The following is a 14,980-nucleotide window of genomic DNA, read 5'->3' as shown; positions in this document are numbered from 1 at the left end:
AAACGCACAAAATAGAGCTTGCTGCGAATTTCACACAACGCACAAGTGATGTGTGAAATCCACCGCTCATCTGCACAGCCCCATAGAAATGAATGGGTCCGGATTCAGTGCTGGTGCAATGCGTTCACCTCACGCATTGCACCCGCGCGGAAATCCCGCCCGTGTGAAAGGGGCCTTAGTGTTTTAGATTCTGTGCCCACTAGAGGACTGTCTGCTGCTAGCTATATTCCATGTAAATGCGTGTTGCATACACACACTGTCCTGACAATTTGTTTGGAATTCTGATGAGATCTGATCCCATTGTTGGCTCAACATACAAGACCTCAATAAAGAGGCTCTGGCAGCCGCATACCTGCCGAAAAGAATCAAACTGATCCCTCTCACTCCTGACACCCAACAGCTTCATTCTTGTCTCCCCCAGCATCTGCTATCGGGGGAGAGTCCAATCAAAGATGCTGAATGTGCATGATGGGGGTTGCTTTAGTACTAATAAATATCCTTATCAGTAGGCATCGGCTGGCACTGGGTATGACTGGGAGCAGGGCCCAGGTGGCATGCAGACACATGTAGATGCAGACGCCAGAGTCTCAGAGAGACAGAAAACGTGCCACCTGTGTCCAAGGTTGATGATTTGTCCACTGTTTGCCAATTCACATTTTCAGTGGTATTTTAGGAAACATTTTAGTTAAAAGGGGTCATCCAATGATTTCCCCCCCAAATGCCTGGAACCCTCATACAGATTGTACTTGCCTCGCTCCCCGACACCTGCGTCGCTTCTGATGCCTGCACGGCCGCCTCTGCATCTCCGGGATCTCCCTGTCGCTCGGATGAAAACTGCCAATAGCAGGCTGCAACAGGGACGAACCTCCCTATAAGGGAGATGCAGCGGCGGCCGTGCGGGCATCAGAAGCGACGAGGGTGTCAGGGAGCGAGGTAAGTACAATCTGTGTGAGGGGCCTGGGCATTTGGGGGGGGGGGGGCATTATAGGGGTTAGATAACCCCTTTAACTTTGTATTGTATCTGTGCAATAGATTAAAGAGCATCCGTCAACACTGCGGACATGTCTGTTTTACTAAATCATTTTATTCCCCATTTAATAACAATTCCTGGGCATATTTTCATATAACATATTCATAGAAGTTTACTGATGAACCTGCAACTGGGTATTACCAGTTGGGGGTGTGACCCTGCACAGTGCGATCCCATTCAGCCAGTGCTGCCAGTGCCAGACTGACTGTGCAGAGACACACCTCTAACTGGTAACTGGAGTATTCATTAATAAACTTCTAGTAGCAATAACTGAAGAATGGAATAAGATAGCAGTATAAGAAAAGATGCTCCAGAATTCTTATTATAGGGTGAATTCAAATAGTTACTAAAAGAGGCATTGCAGGAGAGGTGACAGGTTTTCTTTAGAAACTAGGTTATATGCTGCAAAGTGTGTCGCAGGTGTGCAAACTTGTGCTCATTGTGCACTGTCAAAAAACCGCACAGCAGTACTGAAGAGTAGCAGTATACCACAACAAGAGGAAGGAAATGACATGCACCAGACATAGTAAGACACAACTTATATACATATAAGGAGAGCTATTGTCTCAGTAAAATATGCATATGTCCTCAGACCATGCTGTAATGTAAAGTGCTGTCCTGCATACGTAGGCTGCATGGGAAACGAAAATCACAGTATGGATCATATTTTACTATGGTACCTCTATAATGGGAAGAGGTACTGTATCAGTGGACTACGGAAATTAGCTGTGGGAGCAGTAATCTGACACTCTGGGCACGACTCACAAAACCTCCTAACCTCTTCATAGACACTAGGCCAAAAGAACCGCTGGAGTACACGCTCTTCGCTCTAGTGCATGGGTGGCCAACCCACAGCTCTCGAGCCGCCTGCGGCTCTTTGCCTCTTCAAGTGCGGCTCTAGCGGTGGAGCTGGGAAGAAGTCAGGGCAGCGCACTCTCCACCCCATTCTCAGATCTCCTTTCCTGATTGGGCACCATTGCTACTCTGCAGCTCCAGCTCGCTTGCCACTACGTTCTGATGCTCACAGTGTTAGAACGTTGTGCGTGGAGACGCGCACTATGACCTAACGCTGTGCGCATTAGGTCACAGTGGAGACCGTATCAGACCTGCAGAGTAGCAGGTGCCTGATCAGGAGAGGTAGGCAATTTCTTTAAATTATAGTACTGAGCATAGGGGGACTGATCTGAGCATGGGGGGTCTTTTCTGAGCATGGGGGGTCTTACACGAGCATGGGGGTATCTTATCTGAGCAATGGGGGTCTGATCTGAGCATTAGTGGTCTGGTCTGAGCATAGGGGGTCAGATTACGAGCATGGGGAAGTCAGATCTGAGCATGGGGGGTCTGATATAAGCATGGGGGGTCTGATCTGAGTATAGGGTGTCTGATCTAAGCATGGGGGGTCTGATCTGAGTATAGGGTGTCTGATCTGAGCACAGGGGGTCTGATCTGAGCACGGAGGGGGTCTGATCTGAGCACGGGGGTCTGAGCATGGGGGGTCCTGATCTCAGCATAGAGGGTCTGATCTTAGCATGGGGGGGGTCTTATCTAAGCATTGTGGGTCTGATCTGAGCATGGGAGTCTGGTCGGAGCATGGGGGAGTCTGGTCGGAGCATGGGGGAGTCTGGTCGGAGCATGGGGGAGTCTGGTCGGAGCATGGGGGAGTCTGGTCGGAGCATGGGGGAGTCTGGTCGGAGCATGGGGGAGTCTGATCTGAGCATGGGAGTCTGGTCAGAGCATGGGGGAGTCTGGTCGGAGCATGGAGTCTGAGTCTGGGAGTCTGATGAAAAATATATTTTTTTCTTATTTTTCTCCGCTAAAACCTAGGTGCATCTTATAGGGCGAAAAATACGGTGACTCGTGTGTAAATATATAGCTTGTGGCTCCTGGTAGTCATACGTTGTGTTTTTTTCTGGCTCTTTGTGTCTGTAAGGTTGGCCACCCTTGCTCTAGTGTCTTTTTGACCCCAAGATGACCTCCCATTACATGTGTATGAGCCAAGTCTAATACTGCCCGGCGGTAGGGCTGTGGTACTACTAGCTGCTCCATTACCTCCTGTTGGACCTTGTTCGACGCGGAACAATAAGTCCTGGGAAACAGCCATATGGCGAAACACCGCTTCTGTGCCCAGTTGTTGGGTTACCCCATTGACTACAGTCACTCTTTCTCTGGCCCGTACCAGAGTGGGGTCCTGGAGTTGGGCGGCCCAAACTTGTTCCAGGACACCTCCAGCTCCAGGATAGATGTGGCCTCTTCGGCCTCACCGGCCAATACCTCTAGGAGAAACCTATTGGGGTTACACTCTGGCCCTATGATGGGGACCCCTACGGCCGCTACCCCGGAATCGGAGTCTTCGGGTTCAGGACTTGGAGAGTCTTTCTTCACAAGAGATCGCACTCCGCCCTTCCATAAGGACCAGAATATGGGTAAGTCTCTTCCCAAAATAGCCCCGTATGGAAGATTCTTTACCACTCCCACCACGTGCTGTACCTCCCCGCTGCCGTGCCCATGACAACCATCGCTGTTGGATAATCTCGGATATCCCCATGGAAACAGATAACAGAGACCTTTTGTTCAGAGGGATTTTTATGACAAACCAGTGATCTGTGCACTAGGGTCGCTAGACTCCTGGAGTGCATTAACAGTGCGTTAATCTGGTACCCGTTAATGGACACCTGGCACATGGGAGGTTCACCAGCGCTCATCATGGTGTCTGCAGTACAGACAGGCCTGGCATAGAATGAAGACCGCCGAGCAAACTCACAGTCCATGGGTTCCGTGGTCAAGGGGCAGTTAGCAGCCCTATGTCCAGGCCCCTGGCACCGCCAGCATCAGATAAATGTGTCCTCACAGCCAGAGCATCACAGCCAGGAAGAATGTGAGTTTTTTTTTTCTCCCTGGCTGTGACGCTCTGCGCAGTGATTAGACAGGGCTACAGCCAGGGAGAAGGAACTCCCAGGGAGAGAAACTGATGTCTCCTCCGTGGTGTTCCGATAGTAGTAATTAGCATACAGAGCGGGAGACGGTAATGGGGCCACAGCGGGCGAACGGAGCGGCGCCCAGAAATAATAGTAAGTGCAGGGAGATCCCTGGGCGCCCCTCTACATGTCCTTCTACTTAGTTAATAAAGTCCAGACCCATGAAAGGTTCTCTGGTTAATTATCATTGGTGGCACAGTGGCCACAGTCCCTCCCCTCCTCCGCCCACTCTCTCCTTATTGGTGGCAGTGGCTGGCCGGCATCACAGTTGGAAGGAAGGAACGCTCTCCTTCCTTCCTGCTGTACGGCCGCCCACTGTGTGTGATGTGATTGTTGGGCGTGCATGCGCCTGGCGTTTCCGCTCTTCTGTATTGCCGCGGCCCGGCAAACAATCTTCAAGGGCCCGGTCCTGGGCTGCGGCCCGGCGGTTGGGGACTACTGCTGTAGATGATTATATTCTGTAAATTGCAGATGAAGGGCAATTTCCCACACTTGCTTTTACACCAGTCAAAATGGAAAGAAAGATTATGCTTTGTGATAGACAGAAATACAGTATTACGTAACCTAATTTAAATACCTAGTTCTAGTGAGAAACCGAAAAAGAGAACAAACTTACTCTTAATTCCAGTAGAGACATTGAGTGTCACACAAAGTAGTCTTATACCTCAGTCAAATGTGATGAGTATGACTCCCACTTCGGGGGTTTTAGACACTGTTGTCATTAGGCTACTCATAAGATACAGAAATACATCAGATGACGTTTCGGTTTTGCAGTTTTTCATTCTAAGATCTGGAAAAGCCTCTAAGCTCAGGTTTTGGCATAACATAAACATTCCGTAGAATGCATTCGAATTGATCATTTTCTACCTACACATAGAAATGCACACAGTAGCCAGACGTACATAAAAATTATCTTTATTAGATAATAGCAAACACAGACAGCACAACATTCTCAGAACAAAAAGTAATATATAAAAATATCCCTCAAGACATGGAACCTCAGAATATATATATGGTAATGTAAAGTGTGCATAAAGTGCATTAGTTCCATTACACGGACTATAGGATGGCGTCCAACCCAATGGACGTTTCAGCAAAAGATGCTTTCACGTTGAGGTGCTGTCGTAACCTTTAAACAGCTGGGGAGCCAAAACCAGTTTTCCAAATTATATAAAAAGAAGTACCTGCATTACCATGGTGCCGTGAGATGGAGATTGTAGTGGTGTCCAGTGCTTATACATCTTGACATAGATACTGAATGGGAGTTGATATACAGTACGCCGTCATAGCTACTACACAGTGGATGGCGCCTTCTGCATCCATCTCCATCCACTGTTTAGTTTCAGGCGCTGGTGGCTGCTGAAAACATCTGATCGGTGGGGTGGCGAGTGTTGGCCCACCACTGATCTGATATAGATGACCTCTCCTGAGGATGACCTATCATGAGGATAGGTCACTAATGTCTAGATCCAGAATAACCAGGGATTTAAACATCTGTGCATGGTAAGGACCCTGCTTACAGTCCATATTTCAGTTCCTGGTTAAGACATGGAGAAATGGAAAACTGGTTTTATGAGATCAGCAAAAATTTGGCTAAGGTGGCAAATATCATAAAATGATAAAAGACTCATTACTCTCCTGATGAAATCCCTTGCTGTTTCTGTACCATCTGTCCAGTCATCCCCATCAGTTGTTGCCTACTATGCTGCAGCACTGACATGTACAGTTACCCAGGTAACCGCTGCAGCCAATTACTGGCATTGGTGGTTTACAGCACCAGCCCACTGAGGTCAGGGACTGGCTGCAGCGTTTTTACAGTAACATTGCAGAGTAAGCAATAATACATTGCATTATAGGGACACAGTGAAAGCAGTTTTCTGAAAAATAAAGTTTATGGTATATGTAGGTGCACATGTGTGAACACTCTCTATTATAGTCTGGGAGATTTTTGGAAACAGCCAGATGTATGTATCTTCCATTGATATAACGGAGAGTGTTAGCTGATATCAGTAGACACCGGCATAATTGTGAATGCAGCTCTGGGCTATAATGCCGGCTGTAGCTGGGGACTAGAAGACTAGTTATGCAAAGTACAGGAATTTAGATCATACTCAAATTTTTATCTGGATGAACCCAGTGACAGGGTGTGGGGCTCAGCTCTATGAATTACCGTATGATCTATTATTAGGTTTAGAATTGACTTCTTAGTGGTTGTCTAGCGCTGAGCATTACACATTTTCAATATTAGTCTTATGGAGCTGGTTGAAAACCCTATACTGCATGACACATGATTCACTTCTTCTGTATACTCATTACTGTATTATACTCCACGCGTAGTTTGTAGTCATTATGGACTTTTTCCCTATACTTCATTAATATCAAATTCTGCATGAAAATAGTAACCCATTATATATACCTGTAATAATCATGCAAAAAGCCTCGCTATAAAGTTAAATGATATTATAGTATTTAATGGTTATGACTGGGGGGAAAAACAAATGCAAGTGGTTAAACATAACACACTCATACTTACCTCTCCTGCAGATTGCTAACACATTCCAGCAGAGGATAGGGGGCAGTAGTGAGCAGAGGGCACGGAGCTGTGGTGTTGACTTGGGACTACTCCTAAGTGTGTTATCTTGGCAGTCCCCTGGTTATCAGCCTTTAGTCCCTATATAGGGATCCGGAATTTGCTGCAACAACTAGAGATGAGTAGACTTATGAAAAGTTCGATTCGGCTGATTCGCCGAATGTTACAAAAAAAATTGCTTCGAGACAAATAACTTCATGACGAAGCGCATTTTTTTGTATGTAGTGGGTGAAATGACAGTGAGCTGCAATAGCGCCGCCCCCCCCCCCCCGTCATTGTGCCCTCAGATGCAACATTCATACATGATCGCGGCATCTGAGTGTAAAAACAGTGTGACATTAACACGCTCGCCGGCTATCACCATCTTGCTTGAAGATCTGGAGCAAAATCTCGCATGGCGTGAGATTACGTCACAACGCCGCTGACCGATTTCGACTTCAATCAAGATGGAGGCTGGCGGTCCATCGCGAGCAAATGGAGGCAAATAATTTTTTTTGTTTTTTACACTATTTCAGGTTAAATCAATTCGCTAACATGAAGCACGAGGAAATTCGTCTTCGAGGCGAATCGAATTTATCCGGAAATTCGGATCGAATTCCACTTTGTGGGATTTGATTCGCTCATCTCTAGCAACAACCACCAGGCCACTACCTCCTGGAGTAGTCTCTGTTTGGTTGACAGCTGAAGCCATGGGGATCAAGATACACTGGTGCAGGGCAATCCATCTATTCTAAGTGTCTATCTCCAATTGCATACTGTACATGTATTTTTTATGTCAGAAAACTTGTATATAATATCTTGTTAAATATAATTTTCTTTATAGAGAGCTGCTACAATATTGGATATTGAAAGGTTCCTGCCAAGGTTCGTTAGGAGAAAACTGAGGTGCGGTCGCCGACTCACAGTGGGGAAAACACCTGATGGAAAAAGAGATGAAAGATGGTGTTTTAGGTGGGCTTACTTAACAGCACTGATGAGTTACAAAAGGTCAAACCAGATCTGGAGATAGAACTTGTAATGCAGGGATCAGCAACCTTTGACACTCCAGCTGTTGTGAAACTACAATTCCCAGCATGCTCCATTTATTTCTGTGAGAGTTCTGAGAAGAGCAGAGGAAGTATGCATGCTGGGAGTTGTAGTTTCACAACAGCTGGAGTGCCGGAGGTTGCCTACCCCTGTTGTAATGTAACAAACATGTCTTTGCATTATACAAATAACCCTTTAGAAGTGGGTTAATTTCCTGTAATATTACTTACCGTATATAGATGAACCCATTCATTTCAATGGGGCCGCAAAATATGCGGACAGCACACCGTGTGCTGTCTGCATCCGTAGTTCCATTCCGCGACCCCTCAAAAAAGATAGAGCAAAAAAATTGCAGACAAGAACAGGCATTTCTATCATAGTGCAGAACCTACACGGCCAGTATCCATGTTTTCTGGATCTGCACGTTGCGGACTGGAAAACACTATGGCTGTCACTTCTAAGGTGTATGGGTATTTTTCCCTGTTTGCTCATTATTGCATTGATTGCTCGTTCACTCCTACACTGCCGACCGGTGGCACATTTCTGATTAGACAGTGGGATGTCACATTTCTGATTAGACAGTGGGATGTCACATTTCTGATTAGACAGTGGGATGTCACATTTCTGATTAGACAGTGGGATGTCACATTTCTGATTAGACAGTGGGATGTGGCGGTAACTAAGACTAACACGTTACGACACTCTCTGGCCGCAATGCTAAATCGGTAACAGGACGTTCCCCCCTCCCAACAGTGGTGTACCTACCTCCATGCAACTGCCACGGGGCCATGGTGGGGGAAGGTGGGGTTAAGGAACTTCTTGTTCTATTGCTGACCCAAATCCAAAGCATTTCCCAGCAGCTACTATTAGGGGAGCTGAGTGCATAGTGATTTTCACAGCTTCTATTAAATTCTGTGGTGAACTGTCTAAATTCCTATGCAGGGGTTTTTCAATGCATTTATGCCAGTTATCTGGTGGAAATACATTGATCACTATGGTGTTCAGAAAGAGTAGTCAATAAAACACAACTTTTTCTGACTTAAAAAACAGCAAGTGGGGAGGAAAGTAACTTTTTCCATAAAAATTTCCAGGACAAAATAAAAAATCTTTAAAAAAATGAGGGTTTGTGATACAGCTCATTGGGTAGGCCCATGCTGAGTTTTACTATGGAGCCTTATGTGATCTGTGTTTACCCCTGGACCCCACTTACCAGGGCCTTTGGCTTCTGCAGGGTCTCTGCACCACTTATGGCTTACACCTCTGCTTAGATGATTCATAATGTTGTATTTCTCCAAAGTAAAATGTGAAGAAATGATATGTCTTTCTGCTCCAAAGGGTGGAGGAAATGCAATGGGGATCATTTGGGAAGAATCCATTCAATCTTAATGAGGAACCCGGTGACACAGAGGAAGCAAAACTGAAATCAATGTACAAACAACCCAAAGGTAAGGCCAGTAAAAATATATCCATATGCTAACTTTCCCTAGAGGTATTTGGACTGCCTTATGAACCTCAACTATCATGCTTTGGAACGGATTACTCAGCTTACAATGGTTTCAACATACAATAGTTGGAACCAATTCATATTGTAACTTGAGGGACCACTGAGTATTTTATTAAGGGCTCATTCACACAAACGCAAGGGCTCCGTGCCCGTGCTGCAGACCGCAGATTGCGGTCCGCAATGCATGGCACCGACCGTGGGTCAGCCGCATGCGGATCGCAGACCCATTCACTTGAATGGGTCCGCGATCCATCCATTCCGCAAAAAGAGAGAACAAGTTCTCTCTTTTTGCGGAACGGATGTACGGAATGGATGTACGGAATGGAACACCATGGTACTTCTGTAGTGTTCCGTTCCGTGCTTCCGTTCCGCAACTCCGGATTCGCGGACCCATTCAAGTCAATGGGTCCGCATCCGTGATGCGTAATGCATACAGAACTGTGCCCATGTAGTGCGGATCCGCATATGCGGTCGGCAATACGGCAACGGGACACCTACGGTCGTGTGAAAGAGCCCTAATAGTTGTAGTTAATTTAACATCTGGTTATTTTTCTTATATTTGCTTGATTTTAAAGATTCCTTGATAGTATCTACTATAATTTTGGGCCTGGGGTGTAAACTTACCCATTCATTCCTTTTTTTGGCTAAAGAAAATAAAGATAGTCAATACCACATACAAAAGAATAAGTCAATTCGCAGATATGTATAAATTTGAAGAAAATATGGATGATGTTTTTGACACAAATATTCTATTACTTTCACAGGGTGGAGCCACTGGGTTTCCAGAGTTCAAGAAAAAGCGCGTGAGGAGGAGCAAGTGCCATTACATTCTGTGTCCACAAGTCCATCAGACGGGGAAAAAGTTTAAGATCAATGTCATCCTATATTCAGTTTATGTTTACCAATGATACATCTCATTCATATTGACAATGCACCACGATTGAAGAGATATTAATGTACTTCAAATGTTGGTTTCATAGAAGCAATATTGCAAAGAACTTTTCTAGGCCATCTTCACTACATCTATACTTCTAGTAGAGAATTCTAAAACAAATGTCTTCTCCTCTTAGATTTCTTCCCCTCTTCCCCCTTCATCACTGACCATAACCATTGCTATAGGCAAAGAAGCAGAGTAGGTTGTTAGAAGCATAACTTCCTCCATCTGCTTCATCAAGAGTTCCCTGCAGTCCTTGCAATATACGTATCAGATACTACAGCAGCTGGTGTATGCACTTAACTTTCTCTCTCTGTTTTTATGCTAGGTGACTAAGTCCATGTATCACATACAATACAGATACAGCAAGCTTACAAAAATGTCCCATCTACCAAGTGTACCTCTTTTAGAGGGACAGTCCCTCTTTTTGACCCAAGTCCCTCCGTCCCTCTTTGATCCTTAAATGTCCCTCTTTCTGACCTGACACTAAAGTGCCTGTATGGTTTCTACCTGTATATTAAACCATAACCTTCCCTATTTGGTGCAATTTGGACCTTAAAATATCTATAATCCGATGATTTATGTGCTAATATTTAAATGGATATTGAAGTGAAAATTGTCCCAGGGGCTCCACATGCTGTAAAAGAATAAAGGAGCTTACACTTACCTAACCGATCCCCAGCTGCTGCAGTTCTGATGGAATCAGTAATTATGCTTTGGGCGGAGTTTGAGGCATGGCATAGTATGAAAAAAAATGGCTGCATTGTGTTCCGGCATATATTGTAACTCTTCGCGATTTTCAAAAGTTGGGCGGTATGAAATGTGATGGTTCACAGAAGTTAAAAAAGGGATTAAACTTGGCAAAAAAAGTGCTAGGAGAGTCATTTTAGGTATTTTGGTCCATGTAGAGGTTCAATACCTGCCTATAATTATTGCTACTGTCTAACGTCCCTCTAATTTCCAAAGAGCTACTGTAATTGCTGAGATTACAAAAACAGAATAGATTGAGACATAACTGATCAATTTATCTGATCGGCATGCACCTGTGGCAGAAATGCACTTTAAAGCTAATGTTCCATGTTGACATCGAGTTTCTCCCTGGGCGACCTGAGTGCTTCCCTGTGAAGGAAAGTGGAGGACAACTTCCAATAAACACAACAATGATGAGTATTCTACAAATTATTGCAAATATTGCAAGATTTCTCTATCCATAAGAGAACATTGAGGTTGTGTAGAAATCATGGTAACACTGCAATCTTCTCATGACTAGCAGCAACACAATGTCGCCTTGAAGGCCTATTATAACACTTAAAGACTTTTTTTAATAACAATATTTTCAAAACCTAACAGTTTTACTGAATGTTCTTGATTACCAGTGGTTTGGTGGTGGGACTCATGGAATGGTTCTTGGTAATGGCCGTCTCACAGTGATGTGAAGGATATAGCTCATATAATGACTTTATTGGGAAATAAGGTGCATGCTACACTGTAATTACATACTGGCCTATGTCTACTGTGCTGCGCTACCACCAATCCCCCTTGTCCTTACAGTCTACTTCCCAGATTATGATGGCCATAGTGGCCAACCTCAGACCACTGCGTAGATGTTGTTATTATTAAAGGCTGATGTTATCAGAAAGGTTCCTCAGTAGATCTTTGAGGTCCCCTGGCCAGAAGAAGTTTTGGGGATCCCTGTTGTATTCTAAACCAAATGATTTGGTTGTTTGTCTAAAATAATTTAGTTAACTGACTGTACACTTCAGCTGAAAGGAGGGATGTAGACAGCGAGCTGCCAAAATAAATGACTTAACAGTAACTTTCATTTGCATTAGTATCAATGTGTGCTCAACATGGTGCAATGGAAACCATTAGTCAATGTGCTGGATCATAATTATTGTCGGCTGCTGGTGTGTGAACAACACTCTGCTTTATTCTACTTGTTTCCTAGATCAGCCAAATATAACCTTGCACGTTTCAGTAGTTAAAAGCTGCTGCTAGTTTATCCATTTATTTTATTAGCTGCACTGGAGCAAAAATCTTGTTGGCTTTTATTATACTTGTACTGTATTTTTTTTTATGAAATCATGCATTTATATCAGTTTTACATGTATTCATAATAAATATTCTTTACATATGACTGTGAAGTCACTATACTGGAATAAACAGCTAATAACTACAGTACATGATGAATACATGATTGGAAGATTCTGTTGGGTTTCTTACTTTAACCTCTTACATTGGGTTTACTATTGATAATTACTTTTAATGGTTCTGTTCCAGAAATTGTTATCTGAATTTTAGGAACGGTGAACTTTGGTATGTGCTACTAGTGATTTTCAGTTTACTACTAATATAGTTTGTAAGGCTGAAAAAAGACATGCGTCCATCCAGTTCGGACTGTTATCCTGCAAAGTTGACCCAGAGGAAGGCAAAAAAAAATCCTCATGAGATAGAAGCCAATTTTCCTACTTTTAGGGGGAAAAAATTCCATCCTAACTCCTATCAGGCAATCAGGATAACTCCCTGAATTAACTACCCTTCTTCAGAAATTTAGTAATTATAACATGTAATGCTATTACACTCCAAAAATACATGCAGACCCCTCTTGAACTTTTAGTGAGTTCACCATCACCACATCCTGTGGCAGAGAGTACGGAAAGTCTAAAGAGAGTTACAGACAGGGCTGTGCCCCATCCTTTTCCATCAGATTAAAGGTGGTGGTCCACCACTGTACAGCATGGTGGCTCAGTGGTTAGCACCGGTGCCTTGCAGTGCTGGGGTCCTAGGTTCGAATTCGACCAAGGATTTAGTTTGTTCTCCCTGTGTTTGTGTGGGTTCCCTACAGGTACTCTGGTTTCCTCCTTCTCCGTTGGGGAAAGCTTGATGCGAATGTCAGTAATGTGCTGCAGAATATAGCAGCGCTATATAAGTGCTTAAAATAAATAAAAAGGTACTAAGCAGTTCTTTACATATTACAGTCCATTGGTGCAGATGCTGTCCACACATGACCACCACCCAGCCAGTCATGCTCTTACACCATAACTACAAACCGGATTCCAAAAAAGTTGGGACACTATACAAATTGTGAATAAAAACTGAATGCAATGATGTGGAGATGGCAAATGTCAATATTTTATTTGTAATAGAACGTAGATGACAGATCAAACGTTTAATCCGAGTAAATGCATCATTTTAAAGGAAAAATACGTTGATTCAAATTTTCACAGTGTCAACAAATCCCCAAAAAGTTGGGACAAGTAGCAATAAGAGGCTGGAAAAAAGTAAATTTGAGCATAACGAAGAGCTGGAAGACCAATTACCACTAATTAGGTCAATTGGCAACATGATTGGGTATAAAAAGAGCTTCTCAGAGTGGCAGTATCTCTCAGAAGCCAAGATGGGTAGAGGATCACCAATTCCCACAATGTTGCACAGAAAGATAGTGGAGCAATATCAGAAAGGTGTTACCCAGCGAAAAATTGCAAAGACTTTGCATCTATCATCATCAACTGTGCATAACATCATCCGAAGATTCAGAGAATCTGGAACAATCTCTGTGTGTAAGGGTCAAGGCCGTAAAACCATACTGGATGCCCGTGATCTCCGGGCCCTTAAACGACACTGCACCACAAACAGGAATGCTACTGTAAAGGAAATCACAGAATGGGCTCAGGAATACTTCCAGAAACCATTGTCAGTGAACACAATCCATGCAAGCTTCTCAGAGTGGCAGTATCTCTCAGAAGCCAAGATGGGTAGAGGATCACCAATTCCCACAATGTTGCACAGAAAGATAGTGGAGCAATATCAGAAAGGTGTTACCCAGCGAAAAATTGCAAAGACTTTGCATCTATCATCATCAACTGTGCATAACATCATCCGAAGATTCAGAGAATCTGGAACAATCTCTGTGTGTAAGGGTCAAGGCCGTAAAACCATACTGGATGCCCGTGATCTCCGGGCCCTTAAACGACACTGCACCACAAACAGGAATGCTACTGTAAAGGAAATCACAGAATGGGCTCAGGAATACTTCCAGAAACCATTGTCAGTGAACACAATCCACCGTGCCATCCGCCGTTGCCAGCTGAAACTCTACAGTGCAAAGAAGAAGCCATTTCTAAGCAAGATCCACAAGCTCATGCGTTTTCACTGGGCCAGGGATCATTTAAAATGGAGTGTGGCAAAATGGAAGACTGTTCTGTGGTCAGACGAGTCATGATTCGAAGTTCTTTTTGGAAATCTGGGACGCCATGTCATCCGGACCAAAGAGGACAAGGACAACCCAAGTTGTTATCAACGCTCAGTTCAGAAGCCTGCATCTCTGATGGTATGGGGTTGCATGAGTGCGTGTGGCATGGGCAGCTTGCATGTCTGGAAAGGCACCATCAATGCAGAAAAATATATTCAGGTTCTAGAACAACATATGCTCCCATCCAGACGTCATCTCTTTCAGGGAAGACCCTGCATTTTTCAACAAGATAATGCCAGACCACATTCTGCATCAATCGCAACATCATGGCTGCGTAGAAGAAGGATCCGGGTACTGAAATGGCCAGTCTGCAGTCCAGATCTTTCACCTATAGAGAACATTTGGCGCATCATAAAGAGGAAGGTGCAACAAAGAAGGCCCAAGACGATTGAACAGCTAGAGGCCTGTATTAGACAAGAATGGGAGAGCATTCCTATTTCTAAACTTGAGAAACTGGTCTCCTCGGTCCCCAGACGTCTGTTGAGTGTTGTAAGAAGAAGGGGAGATGCCACACAGTGGTGAAAATTGCCTTGTTCCAACTTTTTGGGGATTTGTTGACACCATGAAATTCTGATTCAACATATTTTTCCCTTAAAATGGTTCATTTTCTCAGTTTAAACTTTTGTTCCGTGATTTATGTTCTATTCTGAATAAAATCTTAGAAGCTGG

General features: G+C 44.1%; 1 protein-coding gene across 2 annotated transcripts in view; it reads left to right on the top strand.

The window, feature by feature from the left end:
* LOC122930385 (transient receptor potential cation channel subfamily V member 1-like) overlaps positions 1 to 12,196 on the top strand; it is a 109,835-nt gene extending 97,639 nt beyond the window's left edge. For both annotated transcript variants that reach the window (XM_044283745.1, XM_044283744.1), the window contains exons 14-16: positions 7,419 to 7,546; positions 8,957 to 9,066; positions 9,890 to 12,196. In XM_044283745.1, the coding sequence (XP_044139680.1) occupies positions 7,419 to 7,546; positions 8,957 to 9,066; positions 9,890 to 9,993 (342 nt within the window). In that variant the 3' untranslated portion in view covers positions 9,994 to 12,196. The remainder of the gene's footprint in view (positions 1 to 7,418; positions 7,547 to 8,956; positions 9,067 to 9,889) is intronic.
* Positions 12,197 to 14,980: the final 2,784 nt, after the last annotated feature.

The sequence above is a fragment of the Bufo gargarizans genome, chromosome 3 (assembly GCF_014858855.1).
Source record: "Bufo gargarizans isolate SCDJY-AF-19 chromosome 3, ASM1485885v1, whole genome shotgun sequence".
Classification (NCBI taxonomy): Eukaryota; Metazoa; Chordata; class Amphibia; order Anura; family Bufonidae; genus Bufo; species Bufo gargarizans.
Note: the sequence above shows the minus strand (reverse complement) of the source record. Positions and strands in the feature narration are given on the sequence as shown.